General features: G+C 36.0%; 1 protein-coding gene and 1 long non-coding RNA gene across 3 annotated transcripts; one reads left to right on the forward strand and one right to left on the reverse strand.

Annotated features, from left to right (window-relative positions):
• Positions 1-3,013: 3,013 nt before the first annotated feature.
• On the forward strand, positions 3,014-11,829 carry LOC137237137 (uncharacterized). Its single transcript, XR_010948838.1, has 4 exons — positions 3,014-3,388; positions 3,452-4,014; positions 4,189-4,404; positions 11,242-11,829. It is a non-coding gene; the product is annotated as an uncharacterized lncRNA (long non-coding RNA).
• On the reverse strand, positions 9,875-11,919 carry LOC137237136 (putative nuclease HARBI1). 2 transcript variants are annotated; one of them, XM_067760428.1, is made up of 5 exons: positions 11,571-11,919; positions 11,240-11,520; positions 11,055-11,158; positions 10,848-10,995; positions 9,875-10,786 (listed from the first exon to the last, which is right to left on the reverse strand). In XM_067760428.1, the coding sequence occupies exons 1-5, from the start codon at positions 11,681-11,683 to the stop codon at positions 10,749-10,751; spliced, it is 684 nt and encodes a 227-aa protein (XP_067616529.1). In that variant the 5' UTR covers positions 11,684-11,919; the 3' UTR covers positions 9,875-10,748. The 2 variants fall into 2 exon arrangements, with proteins under 2 accessions (XP_067616529.1, XP_067616528.1); XM_067760427.1 differs by having other exon boundaries at positions 11,055-11,173.
• Positions 11,920-26,421: the final 14,502 nt, after the last annotated feature.

Consider the following 26,421-nt stretch of genomic DNA (forward strand, 5'->3'; position numbering starts at 1 on the left):
ACATCTTGTTCTTCCTTTTTTCAAGCGAACGTACGCTCAGCGACCAACATTGCTGTACGTTTAGCTACACGAAAATTTCATGTTTTGTCGCTTTCATGTAGCTAACGCCTCGTATGCAGCTCTCCATTCAAGTCAGGCATGCTTAACGAACGAAACGATATCATTTCGTTACGATAATCAACGTTAATAAACGAAACGAAGTCATTTCGTTTCGTTTATTAACGTTAAGAACGTCAAATTAACGTGAATTCGTTTCGTTTATTAATGTTGATTATCGTAACGAAATGATATCGTTTCGTTCGTTAAGCATGCCTGATTCAAATACATGTGTTCGGCATCAAAGCGTACAAATTTCGCCTGCAGCGTCTATGACGCGTAGCCTCGTGTGCACCTTGCCTTATTTGCAGTAACTGAAAGGAAAATCTTGCTTATATTTAATTATTTAGTTATTCTTTTCAATTTTATCTGTAATATTGATACAAAGATTGAAGCTATATTGATGAAATGGCACTCTGTTCTTCATTTTACTTCATTCGACTGCCTTCTTTTACTGCCTTCCACTCAATCCGCTAGCTAACCTCAATTTAAGCTGCCAAACTATATATGTAGTAAACAATGATAGTGTGGCGAATGTTAGCATCACTATGCTGTTAGTAAATAATCACAACAACAAAAACGGCAACACTTATGTACAAGGCAACGAAGAGATATCTCACACACACACATGCATATGGCTATAAGAAGAGCATAAATTACAAATATCGTTAGCTTAATGTGAAAATGTGCTAAGTCAACTTTTAAAAATTTTACAGGAGACGGAAAAAAATGAAAAATTTTTTTTTTAATACCTTAGTTGCAACACTTTTGAGTGTAGAAGCTTTGAAAAAGATAAATAAAAAACATGTATGCTAACCCAGCAGCTATTTTATGACCTAGCACAATTTCCACACTCAAAACAAATTTTTTCTCCTGACTTATCACTTTTTATTCAATAAGTTTCCCATCAGTCCTCAGCTCTAATGATTGAAATATAACACTAAAACTATATATTTCACGAAAAGTACTATTTATTTGTCAAACTATTTCTAACGGTTCTGATCTGGACTCTTTTGCCGGATGGTGCGCAGACAATAATTTATTTTTAAATTCAAACAAATGCTGTGTTGTGTCTTATTCCATAGAGACAACTGCCACATACTTTATCTACAAACAAAATGCTAAATCTCTTAATCGTTGTCAAGAGAGTAAAGACTTGGGTGTAATTTTTGACTCCAAACTCTCTTTTTCTAATCACATTGACTTCGTTGTTTCAAAATTTGTTGCAATGGTTGGGTTCAGTAGACGTAACACCAGTGACTTTAAGGACCCTATGACGTTGAAGGCACTTTATATATCCTTGGTCATAAGTGGTATTAAATATTGCTCAATAATATGGAATCCTTTCTTTTGAATGTTTTAGAAGTCCTTTTGACCGAACCAATTAAGTGAATAAAAAAGATAAGCGCACAAAAGAAAACTCGTTTAATTAACAGTTGAACAGTTCGCTTTTATGGAAAGAAAATTTTATTGAAGTGCTTCTTCTTTAAACGTCACATTTCAACTGTAGTTAACGAAGGTAAAAATAGTAAAATAGAATACATAATAAAAGGGTTGCCATCTTTGTTTCGACAATGGATAATTCCAATACTCCCACTCATTGTTGTAAACAAAATCGACGACGTTCTCTTATGATGTCATCTCCATCAAACTGCACAAGTATTTATGACGGTTCCTATTCAATGCTTTCGTAAATATATCCGCGATCTGCTCACCAGTATTTATATATTCTAAGTTGAATTTACCATATTGAAATTTTTCTCGGATAAGTTGGTACTGGACATCGATGTGCTTGGTTCTATTATGAAAGACGGGATTCTTAATTAAACGAATTGCGCTTTGATTGTCCATATATAGTGTGGTTTTAATTTTGGTTCATACAACAAACTAATTAAAAAACTTTTAAGCCAGATTAGTTCCTTGATTGCTTGACAAGCCGCCACATATTCAGATTCCGTTGTTGATGTTGAGACCGATTTTTGCCTTACTGATGCCCAGCTTACGACACCGGACCAAATATGAAAAACATACCCACTCGTCGGTCGTCTTGTTTCGCTATCGCCAGCATAATCGGCATCACTGTAGCCGACCAAATCAAGAACACAATCATTTTTATAAACAATACCGATATCGATCGTGCCCTTAATGTACTTGAATATGCGTTTCAGCGCAGTTACGTGTGCTGAGCTAAGCTGTTCCAAATATCGACTTACCACACCAATTATGTCTGGTCGTGTCCTAATAGTCAGGTAAATTAAGCTATCGACCGCTTCACGATATGGATATACAGCATCATGCTCATTTCTTGCGAAATCACCAAGGTTCTGATTGTTATCCATTGGAGTTGATACGGTTTTGCTTTCAATCATACCAAACCGATTCAATAACCTTTTAGCATAAGCCTGCTGATGTATGCGTTGTTATGGCACACTTTGGAGAGTCAACCTTGGAACGTACCAGTTGGCTAGTGATAGAGAAAAAGGTAGGATTCACCCTCACTCATGTCTGCCTGGGGTGGTTAAAACTAAATTTTGATAGTTTCGTCCGGGTGGCATCGCCAAAAATTCCCATGACATTGACGAATTTTCAATAACACCTGGCTCAATGGTGTAGGTGGCTCATCTCATCAGCTGATTTTATTCGGTTCATTGTACTGACCTAGAGATTGTCAAAAGGAGATGGCGAACGTAAAATGCAACCGATGCATTAGCAATTATGCACTGCCGGGGTGGTAAAGTTTTACCTAATTTAGCGCACGACGTTCCCACAACACACTAACATCAACACAAAGGGTTGACAGCCGGAACGCGACATGTTTAGTGCTGTAGAGATGAGCTAACCATAACAGTGAACCATTCGATAATAGCCGCCACAGTTAGATAACTGCGTTTTTCCATCCCTATAATGGAATGGAAAATTTTCTGGAAAAATGCCACGACGGCGTGGTTTGGCATTCGAAAAATTGAGGAGAACACGAACGGTTAGAATTCCTCCAACGAGGCGACTTCAAAAAAAAAAAAAGAACTGTGATAGACTAATAGCCAATTTTAGCAAAACAAGTGTAAAATAGTGCATTTATTGTGAAATAAATGGTAAATCTACGGTTACAAGTGTGCACGAATAATTAAAACTGGTTGGTAGAAAAATTTTATATGGTGTTGCGTGTGCGCGGGTAAAACTAATTGTATGCTGGCAGAGCACTTTTGACGAGGAGTCTTGGCCACTAGGCCAAAGAAAAGGAAAACGCTTTGATACTACGCCATCACCACGACTAACGCCCAAGCAAACAAAGGTAAATAGTTTGAGAAAAAATTAGATCTCTTTACCTCGGTCAATTCTCACTGAAAATATTTAGATATCCAATACGGATCCGTATAGTGCATCGTGTCCGAGTTTATTTTTACAAGAATTTCCTTCAGTATACGGTGCCCTTTTTGTGCATCGCCAACGTCGTCGTCGGGTACATCACCTCATATCGTCTTTTCTTCACTTCAATTACTACGAGTGTATCATCTAGACGGAGTGTGTGTGAGATTTTGGTGGCAGGTGGAGCTGGATAACACACATAAATAAATACATACTGCTGGAGAAGTGAGATGCAAATAATTAGCTCAGGGGAAAAATAATAAGAAAAAAAGAAAAACTGCCAAATTTCCGCATGAAAACATAAGAATTAAGTGATGTTTAATCGATGCAGTACTCCGTTTTACTGCAAACTTAAATAAAAGATTCAGCGAGGGAGAAGTAGAAAAAGTCGAACAGAAACCCGTGGACAGTGGTGCAAGCGCCAACCCCGAGCAGTACAGCCATCAGCAGCGCCAACACCGCGCGCTAAGACCGCGCGCTAAGACCGCGCTGATACCGTCAACAGCGCCATAATTCCGCGCACCACCACCATCACAACTCACATAAAATCAAGTAAGTAGAACAGTGCACGATAGGGGGTAACCAAACTCCTAACCCCAGTAAATACTCACCATCCCCCTTAAATTAAGCTGTAATAACTTACCCCCGAAGTCGCTTTGTCGGGCGAAATATATGCCACACGCAGTGACCATAAACGCCATTTGTTTTGCTCTTTTCTTTCCCCAGCATCACCCAAATAACGTGGCAGGCGTCACGATTTTGACCACGGCGCTTCCAGAATTACCAGGTCAACCATATCACAGCCATAACAACCAAATCAACCACATTACCAGCCATAATAACCGGCAACAACACATAACCGGCAACAACATCTACCAGTAACTACGCGGCAGAGGTCCACGGTACGGCCTCTTGCCGGCTAAGTAGGTATCAGCCTACCGGGTGAGTCGCTGCCTAGTAGCCAAGTAGTAGAACAAATACATGTATTATACACTTTAATATAAAATTTTTTTTTTCCAATAAACCTAAACCTGGAAGAGGGGGGGGGGGGGGAGTCAGCTTAGAAGTAGATTAATGGAAACATGAAATTTTAAAACATTTTATTAAAATATTCTTGGTGCAAGAACCGAATAAGTTGAAATTGTCTACATTTGTGCGTGCATTCCCACCAAAAAAATTATTTTAGCGACTTAGTACTGATAACCGGTAAACTTTAGGATGGCCTAGTTTAATGTCGGTTAATTAGACGTTATGTAAGATTCATCTTGTATCACTTATGTGCATTATCCATAAGGTTGTGTTCGAACGAAAATTAAACCTTACTTATGTCTGTTAGCATCAGCCCAGTCTCATTTTGTATTATACTAAACTATTTTAATGGTACATCCTTTGCATAAGGTACACATTTTTTTTGTGGGTATGCAAATCAAATGTCCTTTCTATATTAATACGTACGTACACATTTGCGTGTTTGTATACCGAGGCGTGTCACTTTCATTGCCCGATTGTTGGCGCAAGCAGATCAGCCTTAAATACGGATTCTTCCCATCAAATTTTGTAACGCTACCTTTAAACGTTCTGGTGGAGATACTGCTAGTGAAAGTAGAAATTGTTTCTTTTAAGCAGGCGTTGCCGCGCCCCTTTTTCTAAGTTTGTATGTAGGCATCGTATCAAATTGGAAGCTGGCGGCTGGTAGAAACTAGTATGTCACCTTCTCTTCATGCAAATAGGCGAAAGGGTGTATGAGCATTGCTGACCTTGATTTTCATTCGGGTGAGGTTACCAATGTAGCTTCATGTCGGTTTTAGCAAAGCAAATTTTATGAATAAATTTGTTCAGTTTAGCCTCAGATGCGCCTCGGTATACATCCACACACACATTAGTATTTAGCGTTTATTTAATTTAGTAAGCTGAATATAACAAAAAGTTACATATTATGTATAAATAAGATCGAATATATACCTAAGCGTGTATCCGCATTTAAAACGGGGTTGCATAATAGGTCGATGAAAATTTGATAATTTGAAAACATAAACTATGGCATTGAAGCTGGGGTTTTTTTGTAAATTGAGCTCTATGCAACTGATTTGCTTATCTACTTTTAGGCGCTGAACAGTAGGTTCAACGAGTAAGATCATATAGCAAATTAAATGCACCCAAAAGGAAAAATAAACAATTTTTTTTTATATTACCTATAATAAAACAAGATTTAAGAAGGTAATAAAGGTTAGAAATAACAATGATAGAATTACAGAACAAAGTGCAACATAATTAGCTCAAACATACCAAAAATAAAATAAACTGTAATAAAATCAAGTTTAATAAAGTAATAGAGAGTAAAAAATACCTGTTATAAAAATAAAATAACAATTAAAATTAATCTAAATCAGATAAAATTAAATACAATTAAAATAAGTAAATACGTTGAATAAATAAATAAGAAAATAAAATATATAGTTGAACCAAAACAACAAAATAATAACCCTTAAGACTTTAAGTCTGAATACATTTAGTATAGTAGTTTTTTTCTCAAAGTCACCTTTTGGGTTGTAATATCGTTAAAAGGTGTATGTAACTGTCAATACACCCGCAATTGGTTAATTTTTCTTCCCTGATTTTGCTTGGGGGTTTCTTTACAAACAGTATAGGCTTAGTTGTATTGCATTCATTGCCATGCCTACACGCATTTGTGGCAATCAAGTAGGATTATACTGGAACGTTGGTCGGACAAAATCAATATCAAAACAGACTAAGCTAATGTCTCAGGTTGCACCTTTTTTGATTAAGCCTTTTATGATATATAATCAAATTAACTGTCAAGGATGAGCAGCTTTTTTTTGATGTTGATTTCAGAAGATTGACCATTCGCTAGTATTGATCTTTAGCCGTTTACCTAATACTAGTTAAGTAAATATATTTTGACTAAGTTTTTGTATTACCATGAATTTTAAATAAAATTTATAATTTAGAATGGGAATGCTGATAGTTCCATTCATTTAGAACGCATAGGGTATACAGGTAAGGGGCCACCGAAATACAGGTGCGTCGGTGGCCATGGATTTTGAGGGTGGGCTAAGCACCGGGCGTCGCAGCAACACCCGCGGCGCCCCTCTATATATTCGGCCCTTTTCCCTTTTCTTTCCTTTTCGGCTTTTTTTATTTTAATTTTCATCCGTTTTTTTTATTTCGATTTCGGAGTTTAGTAACCGGTCATTTCCGGTTCGGTTAGTTTCGTCTTTTTTTTGCGCTAGATTTTTTTCTCCGTTTTTTTAATTTTAAATTGTTGAATGTTTTAACGGTCTGTCCGTGACATCCGGTTCGGCCGGATGTTGTTTTAATTTGAATTTCAAACGTTTTGAGTCGTCTCTGCGCTTTTTTGTAAGTTGATTTGAATAGGCATGATAGGAACTTTTTTTGTTATGGCGCAGGACAGCAAGGTTGGCAAGAACCCAACCCAGCCGACATGACTAGCCACTGTGCACCACTACATCATGCCGACTGCCTTCCTTGCTGCTCCCATAGAAAATGCGTAACCATAACAGCGTATTGAACCATCCTGACGTTGACCAATTTCGAGACCCAAAAATCGCTTTGCCTCGATAACTTTCACTTCAAAACTCTCTTGGAAGTGTGAAATTATCTAATTAATTTCAGTAATGTTATTTGTTACCATCAACCCATCATCTACATAAATCGCGATGATCATTATTGTCTTATCCTTTCGCCGAATGAAAACACATGAGTCTGAATCACTTTGTGTGAAATCAAATTTGCAAAGAAATTACGTAAATTTTTCATTCCAACATCGTGATGCCTGTTTCAGACCATATAAACTTTTGATCAGCTTGCATACGCGTCCACTGTTGTCATTATAGCCGACTGGCTGTTTCATAAAAATGTTTTCTTTCAGCTCACCGTACAAAAATGCAGTTTTAATGTCGAACTGCTTTAGCCGCATTTTATTCTTTGCCGCTAGAAACAGAATTGCACGAATCGATGTATATTTGACGACAGGACTAAAACTATCTTCGTAATCGACACCGTATTGCTGAGTGAACCCACGAATCACAAGACGCGCTTTATATCTCTCAATTGAGCCATCAGTATTTTCTTTGATTTTAAATATCCAACGATTATCAATAACTTTCTGATCATCTAGTGGCTCTACCAAATCCCATGTGTAATTCTTGATCAATGAATTAAACTCCTCATCCGTTACACTCTTCCATTCTTGTGCATCGGGTGAGTACATTGCCTCTTCAAATGTTTTGGTTCAACAATTGTTGCTGAAAATCCACTTTCAATTAACCGATCTGGACTCTTTACACTTTCTCGCAGATCGTAGCGTTGATTACTTCTCTGGGGTCGAACCCGTTCATGAGTTTCCGCTGTTGATTCTGCTTCAGCGTCAAGAAAACCATCATTATTATCAGCTGATTCAACGACGATTTCACGTGAAGCATTTTCAGATACTTCTTCATCATCAGTATCAATGTCATCCCGAAGTACAAATTTTTTTGATACTTGCTCATTAAAACGGATATTACAGCTGAGAAAAATCTTTCTGTTGTTCGGATCAAATAGTCGAAAATTTTTGGTTGTGGGCTTAAATCCAATCAAAAATACTTTCTTCGCTTTTGGAACACACTTTTGTCGACCTTTTGTTTTGGAACTTGAACAAAACATTCTGTTGCAAATATTTTGATGTGATCCAAACATGGTTTCCAACCAAACCATTTTTCATAAGGTGTACTCCCTGGGCACTTGCTATTTGTTGGGCGGTTCAATAAATACGTTACTGTACGAACAACTTAAGACCATAGATATTTTGGTAAACCACTAGCAATAAGCATAGTTCTTGCACATTCTTGAATTGTTCGATTATCACGTTCAATTCTCCCATTTTGCTCTGGAGTATACGGTGCAATATATTGGATTTGAATACCTTCATTTCTTAACAATTTCTTGACTTCTTTGTTGACAAATTCAGTACCGTTGTCGAAACGCAAAAAATTAATTTGAAAACCAAAAGCCTTCTGTACCATTGGAATGAAAGAGCTCAAGCACCCATGTACTTCATTTTTCGACTTTATAAGATATGTGAAACGAAACGTTGTTGCTTCGTCTTTAATCAACAAGAAGTAACGAGCGCCACCAATTCCAATTTCTTCCATGGGACCACATAAATCTGCATGCATGTATTCTCCAGCAACTGATAGTCGCTTGATCGATTCCTTATGAGTTGATCTCGTCATTTTTCCGTATTGAAAATCCTCACAAAAAAATCTTTCACTGTTGGACAAGTCAACACCTGTAATGAGAGCATCTTTAACTATTTTTCTGGAACATACATTACGTTTTCAAAACGGCGCTGCTCCCACTGATTGTTTACCTTCGCATCTATAAGAATGGTACCAATTCCATGAATCTGGACACGATGACGATCGGCTAATTTTACTTGACCACTATGTTCTCTTAGCTCTGAGAACCACTCACGACGAAAAGTCATGTGACTTGTTGCACCTGAATCAGCACACCAGTAATCTGGGCTCGAATCGTAACATCCGTGATCGTATAACTCGTCACGTAAAACATGATTTTCGGATTATGACATACGTGAACGTACGACTTCGATCGTAATTTTGGATCGCAACATACGTGACGAGTGACTGAACGTACACGTTACGTTCCAATTTCATTCGATCACAAACCGCATTCGTATACATACAAATTTTATGAAAAATGTAAGTAAATTGTTGAAATATATGAATAAATAAAATATAATAACATATTTCAAACTCTTATTATTAACAAGGGTCGAATTCAAACAAACTAAATCCAATCCAAAAGGAAATAATGGCGGATTTCATGGCGAGACACCCAGGGCTGGCGAAGAATCATCTTCCAAACTCTGGAAACGGCAGAAATACCTCCAATAGACTTTGGGAGGAACTTTTTAATAGATTAAATACTGAAGGGCCACCAGTTAAGGATGCAAAGATGTGGAGGAAGGTATATACAGCCGTTATTATATCTTTTGATGCTCGAAAGTAATACACTTGTTTTTATTTCATTGCAGGCTTTTGCTGATCAGAAGTATCAAGCAAAAAAGAAGCTTTCCTTCAACAAACAGTCAAAGAAAAAGACTGGTGGGGGACTCTATCAGGAAAAAACAATAAATGGCACCGAGGAGGCTATCATTGAGGCGGCTGGCCTTGAGGTTTGTGTAGCAGGTGATGAAAATATAATTGCGTATGGCAGGCCCCGAGCAACGATGACTTCATCAAAAAACAGCGAAAGCTACAGTGCAAGCAGCGATGACGAAACACTAAGTTGTTTGCCAGGTTCATCAACTGCTCCACCCGCCGCCATTGTTGATAGAACGCCGCATTCAAAAACGCCCCGCAAAAAGGGTCAAGCGAACAAAAAATGGCCTTACTGCAAGAAAATTTAAAAACCGTGTCCGATTTTCAAAGGGGGTTGGACGAAAAGCTGGACAGATTGCTGGACGTTCAGGAACGGTTCCTGTTGGTGCAGCAGCGCATCCTGCAAATTAAAGAAGAAAAATATCGCAGGCAAAAAGAGGCAAGTCAGATCGACTTGCAAATAAAGAGACTGGAATTGGAGACGCTGCTAATTAAAGCGAGAAGACCTCATTAATTTTTTTTAGAATATTTATTATTATATGCATATTTAGATATAAGAAACTGATTGTGAATTCTCTTTTTTTTAGTTTTTAAGATAGAAAATGAATTGATTTATGTTTTACAAAGATTACCTGAAGAATGACTTAAAGTACTGTGATATTTACTTGGTACATACACTATATACATATTTAAAATAAAAATGAAAGAGAATATCGAATTTAATAAATAATTTCATTTATTTAAATACTGCCAGGCTTAATTTTGAAGCTATTTAGGAACATATCATTGCTTAGGACACCCTCAAAAGTGAACGTTTTATTTGATTTCTTATCGATTTTCCTATATTGGTAAGTTGGTTTGTTTCGCCTGTCTCAATTTCTAGAATATGATCTTCGGAGTGAAGATTTGACGGTTCATAATGTATCTTAAATTTAATGCAAATGTTATGTAATGCAGCAGAAACATTTGCAAATCTTGCCATTTTCGCAGGATGATATCTTCCTCTTTTGTCATATCCTAAAATCCTCCAGCGCCCTTTGAGAATGCCAATTGTTCTCTCAATAATACACCTTCCTTTAGAGTCAATGTCATTAAAATACTGTTCATCTGAACCGTCTGATGTGCTTCTGTATGGGGTTATTAACCACTCATGTGGGTAGGTAGGTAGCCAGAATCTCCTATGTAAATGTATAAATTAATTATTGGTACATAAAAGTTCGTTGCAGCCAATAACTTTACCTAAAATCCAGGAATTTCGATGCCTGATCTGTTGAAATCCATCCTCCAAATCCCTTCTCTGATCGGAATGTTTCCAAACGAAGGAATCGTGAGCCGCAGCACCGTATTGACAGTTGATTGCCAATATTTTGTAGGTGTGATCACATATCTGAGAATTTTCATAATTGTTTTACAAATGTTTAATAAAAATGTTTAATAGCAACTTACAATCATAGAGTTGATGCTGTGGTACCCTTTACGGTTGAAGTACATGTGTTCGTTAGCTATAGGTTTTTCTAAACCAATATGTGTACCGTCCACACATCCAATCACTAAAAAATAAATAACTATATTCGTAATTTCACAACAATTATTCTTAAATTTAATTCCAGGTATTTTATATTTTTACTTACAGCTTTGGGAGTCATCTGGTTCAAAGCATATAAATTCCGCACACAGCTTCCTCTCCATCTCGGCAACAACATATGATGTCAACTTCGAGACAGTGCTCTGGCACATTCCTACTAAATAGTCACTACCGACATTGTGCTGGTAGCCACCGCTAGCAAGAAGTGAAAGCGTGACTGCCAATTGAAAAAATGGAGGAACTGCTTTGGCATCGGCTTGCTTCAAATTTAATTTCTCCAGAAGGTAACTAAAAGCGTCTTTAGTTAAGGGAAATCTCTTCAAGAATCTGAAATAATTTTTTGTTACAAAGAAATAATACATAAAAGACATGCTTACGCTTTGTTCGATAAGTCCAACGGGTTACTGCGTTCTCTTAGCCGCCTCCGGACAATTTTTTCATCGCCTTCGCTATCACTTGAGCTCAAACAAAACAATAAAATTGGAGCCATCGTAATTATTTACTTTATTTTTTATATTTTTTGCAACCAATTTGACAGTTCAAAATCTATTGTGAGCTATAAATACAATCCAATCTAATGTGGATCGTAAAAATTATTGTGAATTGAAAATAAATTACGTTCCGTTCGCTATCGTATGTTATAATTCCATTTTGTTTATACGTCTGACGTATCACGTAATTTTCTTTCGTATGGTTACCGATCCGTGATCGTATGTTACGATTCGAGCCCAGTTTTATAAATATCTTCTTCAGCCATAGGAATTTGGTGATATGCCCTAACTAAATCTAATTTTGAAAATATATTTTTATTATGAAGTTTCATATTAAAATCCTGAATGTGAGGTAAGGGATAACGATCGGGAACAGTTACAATATTCAATCTTCTAAAATCACCACATGGACGCAAATCATTCAAGTCTTTTTTAGGTACAAGGTGAAGTGGTGAAGTTATTGAAGAATTTGAAGGCCGACAAATGCCTGTTTTCACTAAGAAATCAAACTGCGTTCTCGCAACTTTGTATTTTACCGGATCTAAGCGCCTGGGCTTAGAAAATGGAAGACTACCTTCTGTTACAAGTCGATGTACTGTTGTATGTTTAACAGGTTTAGTATAATCTGGCTCTGAAATAAGTGACGGAAACTCTTTTAATAATTTTGTAAATTTATTGTCAACCACAAATAATTTAGGTAATGGAATATCACAAAAGTAAGATACTGTATTAACCGAGAGATTGGTTAATGGATCTACTAAACGTTTATGTTTAATATCTATAAGACCATATTTACAGAGAAAATCAGCGCCAATTATTGGCTTGGCTATATCCGCGTTCAAAAATGTAAAGGGAAATTCACGTCTTAAACCTAAATTTACGTTTAAAAGAATTTTCCCGTAAGTGGCAATTGTTGAGCCATTAGCTGCAGTGAGAATTATGTCTGAACGTTTCGTATGAGGAAATTTAGATGCGGGTAATACCGAAATTTCTGCTCCACTATCTATTAAACAATTTTGTTTGTTTTCTCTATCAAAAATAAATAAGCGACGCGTCGAGAATTCTAAATTTCCGTTGTTCGTCGCTGCAACAACGGAGGAATTTAGTTTGTTGAATCTTTGTTTTTTGTTATAAGAACAAGGTTGTTCACAACTTCTAGCATTATTTCCAAATTTGTAATGAAATCTACACAACCAATTAGGATTATTACGCGAGTTAGAACGATGCCTAAAAGAATTTCTAAAATTATTCCTAGAATTAGAACGCGACCTAGATTTATTCCGATACACTTCTGTTTTAATTTCTGCTAACTCCAAAGAAATTTTCTGGAAACTTTCACACATTAAAGAAGTGGTTTTAACTAAATTTTCAACAACCAAATTTTGAATTTTTTCTATCTGAATTTGTATTTACTGAGAAAACTTCGTTTTTATTCATAACTTCAAAAATGTTATCTGCTAATTTTGTTAACTCATTAATATTGTCACAACTTGAGCTAGCCAAAATGGCATTTAAATTTTTGGGAAGTTTTCTCCACCAAATTCTCTTTAAAATATTTTCACTAAAATTTTAACCGGCTAATAAAATTAATGACCGATAAAACTCAGAGGGCCTTCGATCACCCATCTCAGAATCGTTTAAAATTTTATCAAGTTTCGAATTTTCGCTAAGTGAGTATCTTTCTATCAACACTTTTTTAAGTTAAGTAAATTTGTTATTAATAGGGGGATTTTGGATAAAATCTAAAATAGGTATTATCACTTCCCGCGGAAGTGCTGTAATGATGTGTTCATATTTAATGTTTTCTTGTGTAATGTTTTTAGCAATAAATTCTGTTTCGGCATGAATAAACCATGCTTCCGGACAAATAGTCCAAAATTGTGGAAGTTTGACTGATGTAGCACACATTTCAGAATTATTTTGATTTGCATATGGAGTTATTAATTCTTCTTGAGAAGAATTATTCTGTAAACCAATAAGCGAATCACTTAAATTTTGTGTAGAAGTGTGTGTATTGTGTCGTGGAAATGAAACATTTTAACTAAATTGAAGAAGGAGCTTACAAATTTAGTAAAATATTAAATATCAATATTAAAAATATTTATATTTTATAATAACTGTTTATATAAACAAAAAAAAAAAATATATATATATATATATATGTTAATTTAGAACAAACCAATCTCAAAATTCTTCTTCCAAAATTTTTGTTATTTTTTAATTTTGTTCCCTTTTAAATTGTGTAATTGCTTTAAAATTGATTGATGAAATTTGACGATGGTTTTAATTTGCGCAATGGCTTTAAAATTGATTGATGAAATTGGACAATGTATTGTGCAATGGCTTTAAAATTGATTGACGAAATTGGACAATGTATTTTGCAATGCCAAAGGATTTCAAGTATGATAGTAGTTTTTGAAAATGCACTCCGCTGCTTTCAAAAAGTTTAGTTGTGCAGTAGTTTTTCTCCCTTTATTGAAAATTTCCAATTTTCATTATACAATGTTTGGTCATTGGTGCTCCATTAAATTCATACAAAACTGCACTCAGTTGTCACTGTTATTGGTATTTTTATACTCAGTTGAGCAGAGCTCACAGAGTATATTAACTCTGATTGGATAACGGTTGGTTGTGCAGGTATAAAGGAATCGAGATAGATATAGACTTATATATATCAAAATCATCAGTATCGAAAAAAATTTGATTGAGCCATGTCCGTCCGTCCGTCCGCCCGTCCGTCTGTCCGTTAACACAATAACTTGAGTAAATTTTGAGATATCTGAAAGATGAAATTTGGTATGTAGGTTCCTGGGCACTCATCTCAGATCGCTATTTAAAATGAACGGACTAAAATTTCGAAAAATCGAAAAAGTGCGATAATTCATTACCAAAGTAGGATAAACCGATGAAACTTGGAAGGTGGGTTGAACTTATGACGCAGAATCGAAAATTAGTAAAATTTTGGACAATGGGCGTGGCACCGCCCACTTTTAAAAGAAGGTTATTTCAAAGTTTTGCAAGCTGTAATTTGACAGTTGTTGAAGATATCATGATGAAATTTGGCAGGAACATTACTTCTATCACTGTGTGTATGCCTAATAAAAATTACCCCAATCGGATGAAGAACACGCCCACTTTTTAAAAAAAAATTTTTTAAAGTCAAATTTTAAGAAACAATTCAAAATCTTTACAGTATATAAGTAAATTATGTCAACATACAACTCCAGTAATGATATAGTGCAACAAAATACAAAAATTTAATTTGTCTAGAATACTTTTAATGCCATAATTCGAACAAGAATTTACCAATATTTTTGAAATTTGGTAAGGGCAAAGCTTCTATGACGATAACAGTTTTCTGTGAAAATGGGTGAAATCGGTTGAAGCCACGCCCAGTTTTTATACACAGTCGACCGTCTGACCATCCGCTCTTCCGCTAACACGATAACTTCAGCAAAATTTGATATATCTTTCCTAAACTTAGTTCACGTACTTATCTGAACTCACTTTGTCTTGGTCTTAAAAGTGGGCGCAATCCGACTATGTCCACGCCCATTTTTTCGATATCGAAAATTTCGAAAAATGAAAAAAATGTCATAATTCTATGCCAAATACGAAAAAAGGGATGAAACATGTTGATTGGATTGATTTATTGACGCCTTCACATATACAACTAAGGGCCATTCCCATTCAAAACCTTCATTAATACCTTTAGTTTGATACCGATATCGTACAAACACATTATAGAGTCACCCTTGGTCCACCTTTATGGCGATATCTCCAAAAGGCGTCCGCCTATGGAACTAAGGCCCACTTCCTTTTAAAATATTCATTAACACCTTTCATTTGATACCCATATCGTACAAACACATTTTACAGTCACCCCTGGTCCACCTTTATGGCGATATCCCGACAAGGCGTCCACCTATAGAACTAAGGCCCACTGCCTTTTAAAATACTTATTAGCACCTTTCATTTGATACCCATATCCTACAAACGCATTCTACAGTCCCCCTGGTCCACCTTTTTGGCGATATCTCGAAAAGGCATCCACATATGGAACTAAGGCCCATTTCCTTTTAAAATATTCATTAACACCTTTCATTTGATTCCCATATCGTGCAAACACATTCTAGAGTCACCCCTGGTCCACCTTTATGCCGATATCCCAAATTGGCGTCCACCTATAGATCTATGGCCCACTCCTTTTTAAAATACTCTTTAATACCTTCCATTTGATACCCATGTTATTCAAACACATTCCAGGGTTACCTTAGGTAAATTTTCCTATATGGTGATTTTCTCTTATTTTGTCTCCAAAGCTCTCAGCTGAGTATGTAATGTTCGGTTACACCCGAACTTAATTTTCCTTACTTGTTTAGTTTTAGTTGTTGTTGCTACTGCACCAAATTCAATTAAATACGCGTTCTATGTATGTAGGTATATGTTAATGATTGGATCGCTGATCGAACTGTTGTTGATGTTTTTAAATTTATATTTTTGGTATTTTTCTTTCACTTCTGGCGAAGAGAATTTGCAATAATACAAAAACAAGTTGCTCTCCCGTTAGTTTTTTTTAAACTCTGTTTTTTTAATATATTTTGCTCCTCGAGCAGTTACGATCAAATGTGCATGCCTTTTTGTCTTCAGTAATTCAACTGACGAGAGCGTTTCCGCTGCTTTTATTTGGTTATTGCCGTTGTGTCGGTATGTGTTAGAAAATTCTTTTTCAATACTTTTTCTTTTTACGTCCACGCTGCTCTGCTCCTTTTCCAAAGTTAGTTGGCTTGCTTTTTCTTTCGCCTTTCACGTTGTTCAAAAAAAAAAAAAAAATGCACACCACACAATTTTTTAAAATAGGCAGAGATCGCCACTGTGGAGATTGAAACCACTTTTTAATTTTATATATAAAGAAACTTTTATACAATAAAGAATAAGCCTAAATGTATGCGTCAATATCTTTTATTTTTCACAACAATGAAAATTTTTGAAAATTGAAAAATCAATATAGAAACTTAAAATATTGATAATACATTTAAAAATTACAAAGTCCAAAGTAACTAAAATACAAAGTTAAATAAAAATAATAAGAACCCTACAGCACGAATTTCCGAATTTTTTTCGTACACACTTTCCAATTTGTCCATCATTTCTTTAGCGGTTTTGCATGTTAGAACAAGATTTGCGCGTTCTATATCCAGCGATTTAAATATAGCATTCATGGCTTTACCTTCATTTCTTTCAAAAATATTCCTTTCATCCTCTGGTGAATTTTCTGCCGGTACTATCCCTTCTATATTCTTGGTCAAATTACGTTCTTTTAAGAAAGCCATTATCTGGAATTTCCATAAGCGATAGTTTGAACCTTTTAATACGTGGCCACTAAAATTGTTTTCATTTTTATTTCCATCCATTTTAACCGAACTTTAGTTGTTGTGCGACGACAAAACACCTCTACATAAAACTTGTTGTTGTTGTGTCTACTAGTCTGCGAACGAATATATTTACAATATTGTACGCACAAACGTGATAACAGGAATCCTATAATGCTGATCCAATTTTTTTTTAAGGTAGTGAAATTAGATTTTACCTCATGCGGCGACGCTTTCTTTGCTCTGTAACACAGCAATTATATCCACGCTCTATTTTATTTACGCTACGACGAGACGTCTTTTTTTCTAAATGTGCGCGCAACTTTATACAGTACGACGACTTGACTCAGTTGTATTAATCTCATTTAATTTATTCACTGCAGCTCTCTGGGCCCATAACCTTTTGAATGTTTTAGAAGTTCTTTTGACCGGACCAATTAAGTGAATAAAAAAGATAAGCGCACAAAAGAAAACACGTTTAATTAACAGTTGAACAATTCGCTTTTATAGAAAGAACATTTTATTGAAGTGCTTCTTCTTTAAACGTCACATTTCAACTGTAGTTAACGAAGGTAAAAATAGTAAAATAGAATACAGAATAAAAGGGTTGCCATCTTTGTTTCGACAATGGATAATTCCAATACTTTCTATGAATCTAACTCTTATAAAATTGAAGAAGTTAAAAAAATTGTTACAACAAGTAAGGAAGGCTAAGTTCGGGTGTAACCGAACATTACATACTCAGCTGAGAGCAAAATGAACCTAGGGTAACCCTGGAATGTGTTTGTATGACATGTGTATCAAATGAAAGGTGTTAATGATTATTTAAAACGTAGTGGGCCTTAGTTCTATAGGTGGACGCCTTTTCGAGATATCGCAATAAGGGTGAACCACGGGTGACTCTAGAATGTGTTTGTACGATATGGGTATCAAATTAAAAGTATTAATGAGGGTTTTAAAAGGGAGTAGCCCTTAGTTGTATATGTGAATGCGTTTTCGAGATATCGACCAAAATGTGGACCAGGGCGACCCAGAACATCTTCTGTCGGGTACCGCTAATTTATTTATATATGTCATACCACGAACAGTATTCCTGCCAAGATTCCAAGGGCTTTTGATTTCGCCCTGCAGAACTTTTTCATTTTCTTCTACTTAATATGGTAGGTGTCACACCCATTTTGCGCCAATAAACCAATCCAATTACCATGTTTCATCTCTTTTTTCATATTTGAGAATTATGGCATTTTTTCCATTTTTCGTAATTTTCGATATCGGAAAAGTGGGCGTGGTCATAGTCGGATGTCGGCCATATTTTATACCAAGATAAAGTGACTTCAGATAAGTACGTGAACTAAGTTTAGTTAAGATATATCGTTTTTTGCGCAAGTTATCCTGTTAACGGCCGAGCTTAAGGACAGACGGTCGACTGTGTATAAAAACTGGGCGTGGCTTCAACCGATTTCGCCCATTTTCACAAGGATTGGTCAATTTTTGTTCGGGATATGGCATTAAAAGTATTCTAGGCGAATTAAATGGAAAAGGGCGGAGTTACGCCCATTTTGAAATTTTCTTTTATCTTTATATTCTGTTGCAACATATCATTACTAGAGTCGAATGTTGACATAATTTACTTTTATACTGTAAATATATTAAATTTTTTGTTAAAATTTGACTTAAAAAATTTTTTTTTTAAAAGTGGGCGTGTTCGTCATCCGATTTCGCTAATTTTTATTTAGCACACATATAGTAATAGGAGTAACTTGCCTACCAAATTTCATTATGATATCTTCAACGACTGCCAAATTACAGCTTGCAAAAATTTTAAATTACCTTCTTTTAAAAGTGGGCGGTGCCACGTCCATTGTCCAAAATTTTTCTAATTTTCTATTTTGCGTCATAAGGTCAACGCACCTACCAAGTTTCATCGCTTTATACGTCTTTGGTAATGAATTATCGCACTTTTTCGGTTTTTCGAAATTTTCGATATCGAAAAAGTGGGCGTGGTTGTAGTCTGATTTCGTTCGTTTTAAATAGCGATCTGAGATGAGCGCCCAGAAACCTGCATACCAAATTTCATCAAGATACCTTAAAATTTACTCAAGTTATCGTGTTTACAGGCGGACGGACGGACGGACATGGCTAAATGAATTTCTTTTTTCACCCAGATCATTTTGATATATAGAAGTTGTTGAAAGAATAAGCCAAATACTTTATTATTCTCCAGTCTGGCAACATTATACGTTTTTGCTTTTCTATGAATCTTTAAATTGTAGCTTCTAAGTACGTAATGTAAAGACACAAAGTTCAGTTCTCATTAAACCCATTGTAAATTTTACCAAGTAGCGCAACTAACAGCTGATCGGTGAAAATTCGAACATTCACACGCACAGTTCTCGACTCAGTTTCAAAAAAAACTTTAGATTATTTAATTCAAATTTTAAAGTGAGATAATCATTACAAATTTATGTATACAGAATATATATGACGTTTTTGTTGTTATTAAAACAATAGTTTTATTTATATTAAATCTTTTATCATTTTTTTTTTTTACTTTGAAAAAACTCCGAACACCATTCCTTCATTTTATGACATTCGACTGCCTAGTCCACTGCCTTCCACTCTATTCGCAACATAACCTCTACTTAAGCTGCCAAACTATATAGTAAACAATGATTAAACCACTGCTTTGTAAACATCAGAATATCTGCATTTTTATTTCAAAGGAATAAAAAAAAAAACTTCTAACAAAGGTTATGGACCCAGAGTCCAAAGAAAATTCGAGAACTCTAATAAATCAAATTAATTAATTGTGTGAACCATAAAACGTTTTTAGTAACGCGATCGAAAAAGTTTAAGTAATTCGGTTTTTGATTTTTAAAACATACATACGTACGTGCAAAATAAATACGCGTAAAAAATACAAAATGAGTGTACACCTCCAAATAGAGAAGTTGGGCGATGATAACTATGACGTGTGGTCAGTGTCCGTTCGAAGTGTACTCATTACGGCGGATTTGTGGAACGTTGTATGCAGAAAGTATGAAAAAGCAGAAGATGCTACCGCCGAAGAAATCCTTAAGTGGGAGATCAAAAGGCTTTGGCATGTTTAATTTTAAATATAAAGCCGACACAGTTAATGCACATAAAGACGTGCATAACAGCGGCAGAGGCATGGCAAAAATTGCGCGACATTCATTTGCCAGTCGGTCCAGTGAAAAAAGTTCAGCAGTATCAAAAACTGTTACGCTTAAACATGCAACAAGGCGACAGTGTATGTAGCCGAATTGGACATTCAAATAAACGACGAGTTGAAAGTCATAATGTTGCTTTCAAGCCTTCCAAATTCATGGGAAAACTTCGTTGTCGCTATTGAAACGCGCGACAAGTTGCCGACGTTCGACGTAGTTAAATAAAAAATTTTAGAAGAGGGAACGCGAAGGCAAGAAAAACATGATCGAGAATGCACACAAGCAGTCTACGCACATTCAAGTAAAAACATGACACAAAAGCAACATGAGTATGGTAGTACAAATGACGAAAAGAATAAAACCAAAGTAAATAGTAAAAAAGAAAAAGACAAACAGCGTTTTAAATGGAAATGTTTCAATTGCCAAAAATTAAGTCATCGCGCAAGTGAGTGCCGAAGCAAGAAAAAGAATGCAAATACTGAAATGCACAGTGAGACACACGAATCATCAAATCATTTAATGTATGGTGTAATTGATAATGTAGCAAAAAGAGACACATGGTGCATTGACAGCGGAGCCACATCACACATGTGTTGTGATAAAAATATGTTTACATCGTTTACTGAAAAGAATTCTCATGTCATGTTAGCAGCAGAGAAGTTTATAGAATCGTCTGGAATAGGTTCAGTAGTGCTAAAAAGAGAAAACAATAAAATTGTGTTGAATGATGTGTTATTTGTCCCATCTCTGCTTATGAATTTTCTGTCAGTAAGTAAGGCAGCGCAGTATGGGAATTCGACGGTATTTACATGCAACAGTGCCATAATAAAAAACAAGAAACAGCAAACAGTGCTACAAGCAGAGCGTGTAAATAATTTATATGTATATCGGAATGAAGAAAAAACAAATATTTTTTGTTTACTAAGTGAAAGTTCATTAGTTGTAAAGTGGCACAATCGTTTTGGTCACTTAAATATGCAAAGTTTAAAACAACTAAATGACAGTGAACTTGTGCGCGGTATGAATATTAGAAATATGCCAGCCAAAATCAGTTGCGATACGTGTAATCAAGCAAAAATATGTGCTTTGCCATTTACGCAAACAAATGCGCGAATATCGAAGAGCAAACTTGAACTTGTGCATACGGATGTGTGTGGCCCCATGAAGGTTAAACCGTTAGGTGGAAAGAAATATTTCGTCACTTTCATCGACGATTATTCTCGTAAAATTTTTGTTTATTTTATGCACAATAAAAATGAAGTTTTTGAAAAGTTCAAGGAGTTTAAAGCATATGTAGAGTGCCAAACCAGTAGTAAAATAAAAGCCTTGCGTAGTGATAACGGCAGGGAATATATAAATAATGAATTTGATAATTTTTTGGTAAAATGCGGAATTAAAAGACAATTAACAGTGCCTTATACACCCCAACAAAACGGTGTTGCAGAACGGGCGAACCGCACAATCGTAGAAATGGCAAAAAGTTTATTAATTCATGCAAAGCTAGACGAGTTTTTGTGGGCAGAGGCGGTTCAAACCGCAGTGTATATCCGTAATCGGTGTCCAACGCAAGCGCTTAATAATCTTATACCATTTGAAATGTGGCATAAACGCAAACCTTCAGTCAAACATTTACGAATTTTTGGGTCAAGAGTTTTTGCACTAGAAAAAACCATTAAAAGCAAGTTTGCGGCCAAAGGTAAAGAATACACATTTGTGGGTTATTCTTGCACAGCAAAGGCGTATCGACTTTATGATCGCCAAAAACGTGTAGTCATAGAAAGGCGTGACGTCAGATTTGCAGAAGGCGATTTTGGTACGCGTGTAACAGCTGACAATGAAACTTCGGAACAAAGCAATGATTTTATGACAAACATCATTCGCCTAGAATCCAACGAAAGTCAAGAAACTCAGCGTTCATCATCAAATGATACCATAGCTGAAGCTGAACAAAATGCAGGCTGTGATTCAGGCGATGATGAGGAGGATTTTGCCACTGCTAGCAGTTCCGAAGACGATAATCAAGACGAAGAACAACGAGAACCACGTATGGAGCATTCCGAACAACACAACGTAAAGCGACGTGGGGCAGGTCGTCCTAAACCAATACACACAGGTAAGCCTGGTAGACCTAAAAAGCAGTATCATTACCTTAATTACATTGAAGATTTGGAAATACCACAAACAGCAGCAGAAGCATTGAGTGGCCAACACGCAAAAGACTGGCAAAAATCAATGCAAGCCGAATACGATGCACTTATAGCAAACAATACATGGTCGTTAGTTGATTTACCTGCAGAGCATAAAGCTATTGGGTCAAAGTGGGTTTTTAGAATCAAACGAAATGTTGAGGGCGATATAGAGCGATTTAAATCCAGATTAGTTGCCAAGGGTTGTACACAACAGTTAGGTACTGGGAAACGTTTTCTCCAGTAATAAGGTACGAAACGATTCGAATGCTATTTGCAATTGCAGCAGAAAAACAATTATATATGCATCAAGTGGATATTTCCAACGCATACTTAAATAGTGAGCTTCATGAAAATGTTTATATGAAGCAACCCGAAAATTTTATAAGCAAACAATATCCAAATAAAGTACTAAAATTACGAAAGGCGATTTATGGGCTAAAACAATCCGGACGTGCTTAGAACAACACACTCGACGAAGTTTTAAAAGGCATCGGTTTTAAAAGATGCATCAATGAGCCGTGCTTATATTTTAAACAAAACCAGAAGCAATATAGTTATATCGCAGTTTACGTTGATGACTTAATCATCATGGGTCCAAGTGAAAATGATATAGCTGAAATTAAGAAGAAGATAGCGTCTACATTTCACATGTAAGATGGTGGTGCTATACGATACTTCCTTGGTTTGGAAGTGCAGCGAGAGGGCAACAGAGGCGCGATTCACTTATCACAGAAAAAGTACATCAAATCCGTTCTTGAAAAATATTGCATGCAAAACTGTAGGGCAGTCGCAACTCCACTCAATCCAGGTTTCCAAGTGGGCTGCCAAGACGAGAAATGTTCAAAGGTAAATACTACAGAATACCAATCATTAATCGGTTCTCTTATGTATTTAGCAGTGCTAAGTCGACCTGATATTACGCACGCTGTAAGCAAGCTTTCTCAACGTAACACAAACCCACATGTTGAGCACGAAACCGCAGCAAAGCACATTTTGAGATATCTATCAGGTACTTCAGATTTAAGTATCGTGTACCACAAGTCTGATGAGCCCGTGAAGGGATACGCTGACGCAGATTGGGCAAATGATCCAAACGATAGAAACTCATATTCAGGGTATGTATTCTACTTAGGAAGCAGTGCTTTCTCTTGGGCTTCAACAAAGCAAAATGTAACGGCTTTAAGCAGCACCGAGGCTGAATACGTGGCCTTATCAGCGGCTGCAAAAGAGGCAGTCTATCTCAACAGATTACTTCAAGAAATTGGGTATATCAGTACAAATTCGATGATCATATACGGTGATAAAATTAGTGCGCAACATATAGCACGTAATTCATCATAAGCGCACCAAACACATTGATATAAAATACCATTTTATACGAGAAAAAGTAGAGTCAAATGAAATTAAATTAGAATATGTTTCAACTAATGAAAATGTTGCTGATATTTTAACCAAGTGTTAGTAGCAAAAGCATTACAACTTTGTTAAATTACTTGGATTAAATTAATTAAATATATTTGCTTAATTTTTATAAAGATATTTGCTTAAGAAGAAGTGTTGAAAGAATAAGGCAAATACTTTATTATTCTCCAGTCTGGCAACATTATACGTTTTTGCTTTTCTATGAATCTTTAAATTGTAGCTTCTAAATTCGTAATGTAAAGACACAAAGTTCAGTTCTCATTAAACCACTGCTTTGTAAACATCAGAATATCTGCATTTTTATTTCAAAGGAATAAAAAAAAAAAAAACTTCTAACAGAAGTCTATATCTATCTCGATTAGTTTATGCCGTTACGGATTACAGTTATGCGAACGAAGTTAATATACTCTGTGAGCTGTGCTCAGCTGATTATAAAAATTGCTTTACGTATGCTTCACTGGGCAGACGGCCTCCAATCATATACCAGCAGGCACAAATTGCTTGGTCTTCAGGCTTTTCATGACAGATGAACTTTTATCTCACTCATGCTTGCCTATAATGTAATAAACGAATTGCTCCGATTTATCTAATTTGTTCATTCCATATATTCCACTGCGTGATCTTCAGCATAATAGATCGAAATAACTCATAAAACGAATTATGCTATAAATGAACCTATAACTAGGACTATACATCTAGCAAATCGATTCAGTAGTGTTATTAATCTTAATAACAGCTTATATAAGTTTAAGCTTTAATTGTTTTCTATTTTTAACTAGTTTGCAAGAATCATGTCGATAACTACATGTAAGAATTGAAGTAGATTATGGTCAGCGCAAAGCATTTATCAAACACCAAAGGCATATCTCAATGGGGTGAATCCAATTTCAAGGGGTTGTGTTGCGCAACCCTCTCAAGCGGTTGCCAGCGCAATATATAGCTTCTCCAACCCAATTGTCAACCTCACCTACCCGTGGCGAATCCTTTTTCATTGACAGCCGAGGCTCTGGCGACCCCAAGTTTCTCATGGTACTAGGGGGTGCGGAGGGCGGTATGGCCAGAAGGTTTAATGTGGTCATATAAATCTTCCGCGAGATAGTACCTTAATAGGGCTTTGTTACCGGGACGTACCGGGTCTATGTATATCCGGCAAAGGACCATCAACATCGGTAACACTCCCCTAAGCCTTCGCGTAGTGCTGTTGTTGTAGCAGTGCTTCGCCCCATACAATAGGTGCGACCGATCACAACTTGTCATCAATATCCTCTAACGGGAGTCCAAGGACGTGCAGTTTCAACAGGGGTGGACCATAATGAGAGGGGTGTGTCACACACGTATTTTCGTTTGACAAGGGGGAACCGACACACTTACCCGTATTTTCAGTATTCTTTAGAATTTATTAGACAGGATAGCTTTTTGTAATTACTAAATTGTAGGCGTTTTAATTATATGATTTTAATGATGATGTACAGAGTTTATATTTTAATATTGTAATATTTTAGCAGAGTTACGAAATTATTCAAGAGTGTTTCACGAGCGCGAGTTGATGACTTAACTGTTCTTTTTCTACTCACGTAGCGTATGTAGGGCATGGTACAATTACCAGGTAGAAGCATTAGCGATAATGCAACCCTCCCGTGTATTTTGTTGTTGCCGATTGTACATAAACTGTCAATCGTTCTTTCAGTTTCTTCTGTCAAAAGTGATGGAAGAAGAAAAATGTCACATGTAATTTTCGTCAACAAAGCCAAAACAAAAAAATAAAAAAGTTGATTTGTGATGAAGCTGGAGGAAAAGCATTTTTAATGGAAAATAAAGGTAATTAGCTGATTTTTAAATGATATATATTTAATTTATTGTTATTATTTATTTACATATAGCAGCTGAATCGCTTCTTCAACGTTTCCAGCGCATCAACTCTTGGTAATTCTATACGACAGCATGACACTGATAATATGCTTCCATAAATACCGAGGTGTTAAAAGACGTGCATTGACCTCGACAACAATAATCAGAAGGCGGAGGTAAATTATTTTGTGTTGGACAAGAGGTATTTGCAAAAGAAGTTGAAAATTTTTATGTGCGCGTTGTAATGTTGATGATATTTGTCCCCACAAAAAAAATTGTGGACAATTGTGTTTTGCGCAGATATAGTTTTGGTCTCCAAACCGGTGTTGGACCCACCCAGATTAATTATTTATAAGCGCGGCCGAAGGCCGCCAGCCCAAAAATACTATGGATCCCACCCAGGTCTCGAAGCACTCCGGGGTCATTTTTTGGTCTTTTGGGAATATCTTTTGAACGAGCTAAAATTTTTCTTTTCCGACTTCGGATTATTGTTATTGGATTTGGTGCTGCATGTTATCTTACACTCAAAGAAATGGAATATGATAAGAAGTTTATAGATTTTCTGTCGAAACGTTTATATGATCGCATCACTTCAAGATTATCACATGGTATATGTAATGGTGATCCAGAGCAAAGGTATAGTGGTTTATTAAATTTATCATTACTTATGGCCTTAAAAGATGTGGCGTTGTCTAGTGCCTCAGCATGTTCTTCTGCA

This window comes from Eurosta solidaginis, chromosome 1 (genome assembly GCF_040869045.1).
Source record: "Eurosta solidaginis isolate ZX-2024a chromosome 1, ASM4086904v1, whole genome shotgun sequence".
Lineage (NCBI taxonomy): Eukaryota > Metazoa > Arthropoda > Insecta > Diptera > Tephritidae > Eurosta > Eurosta solidaginis.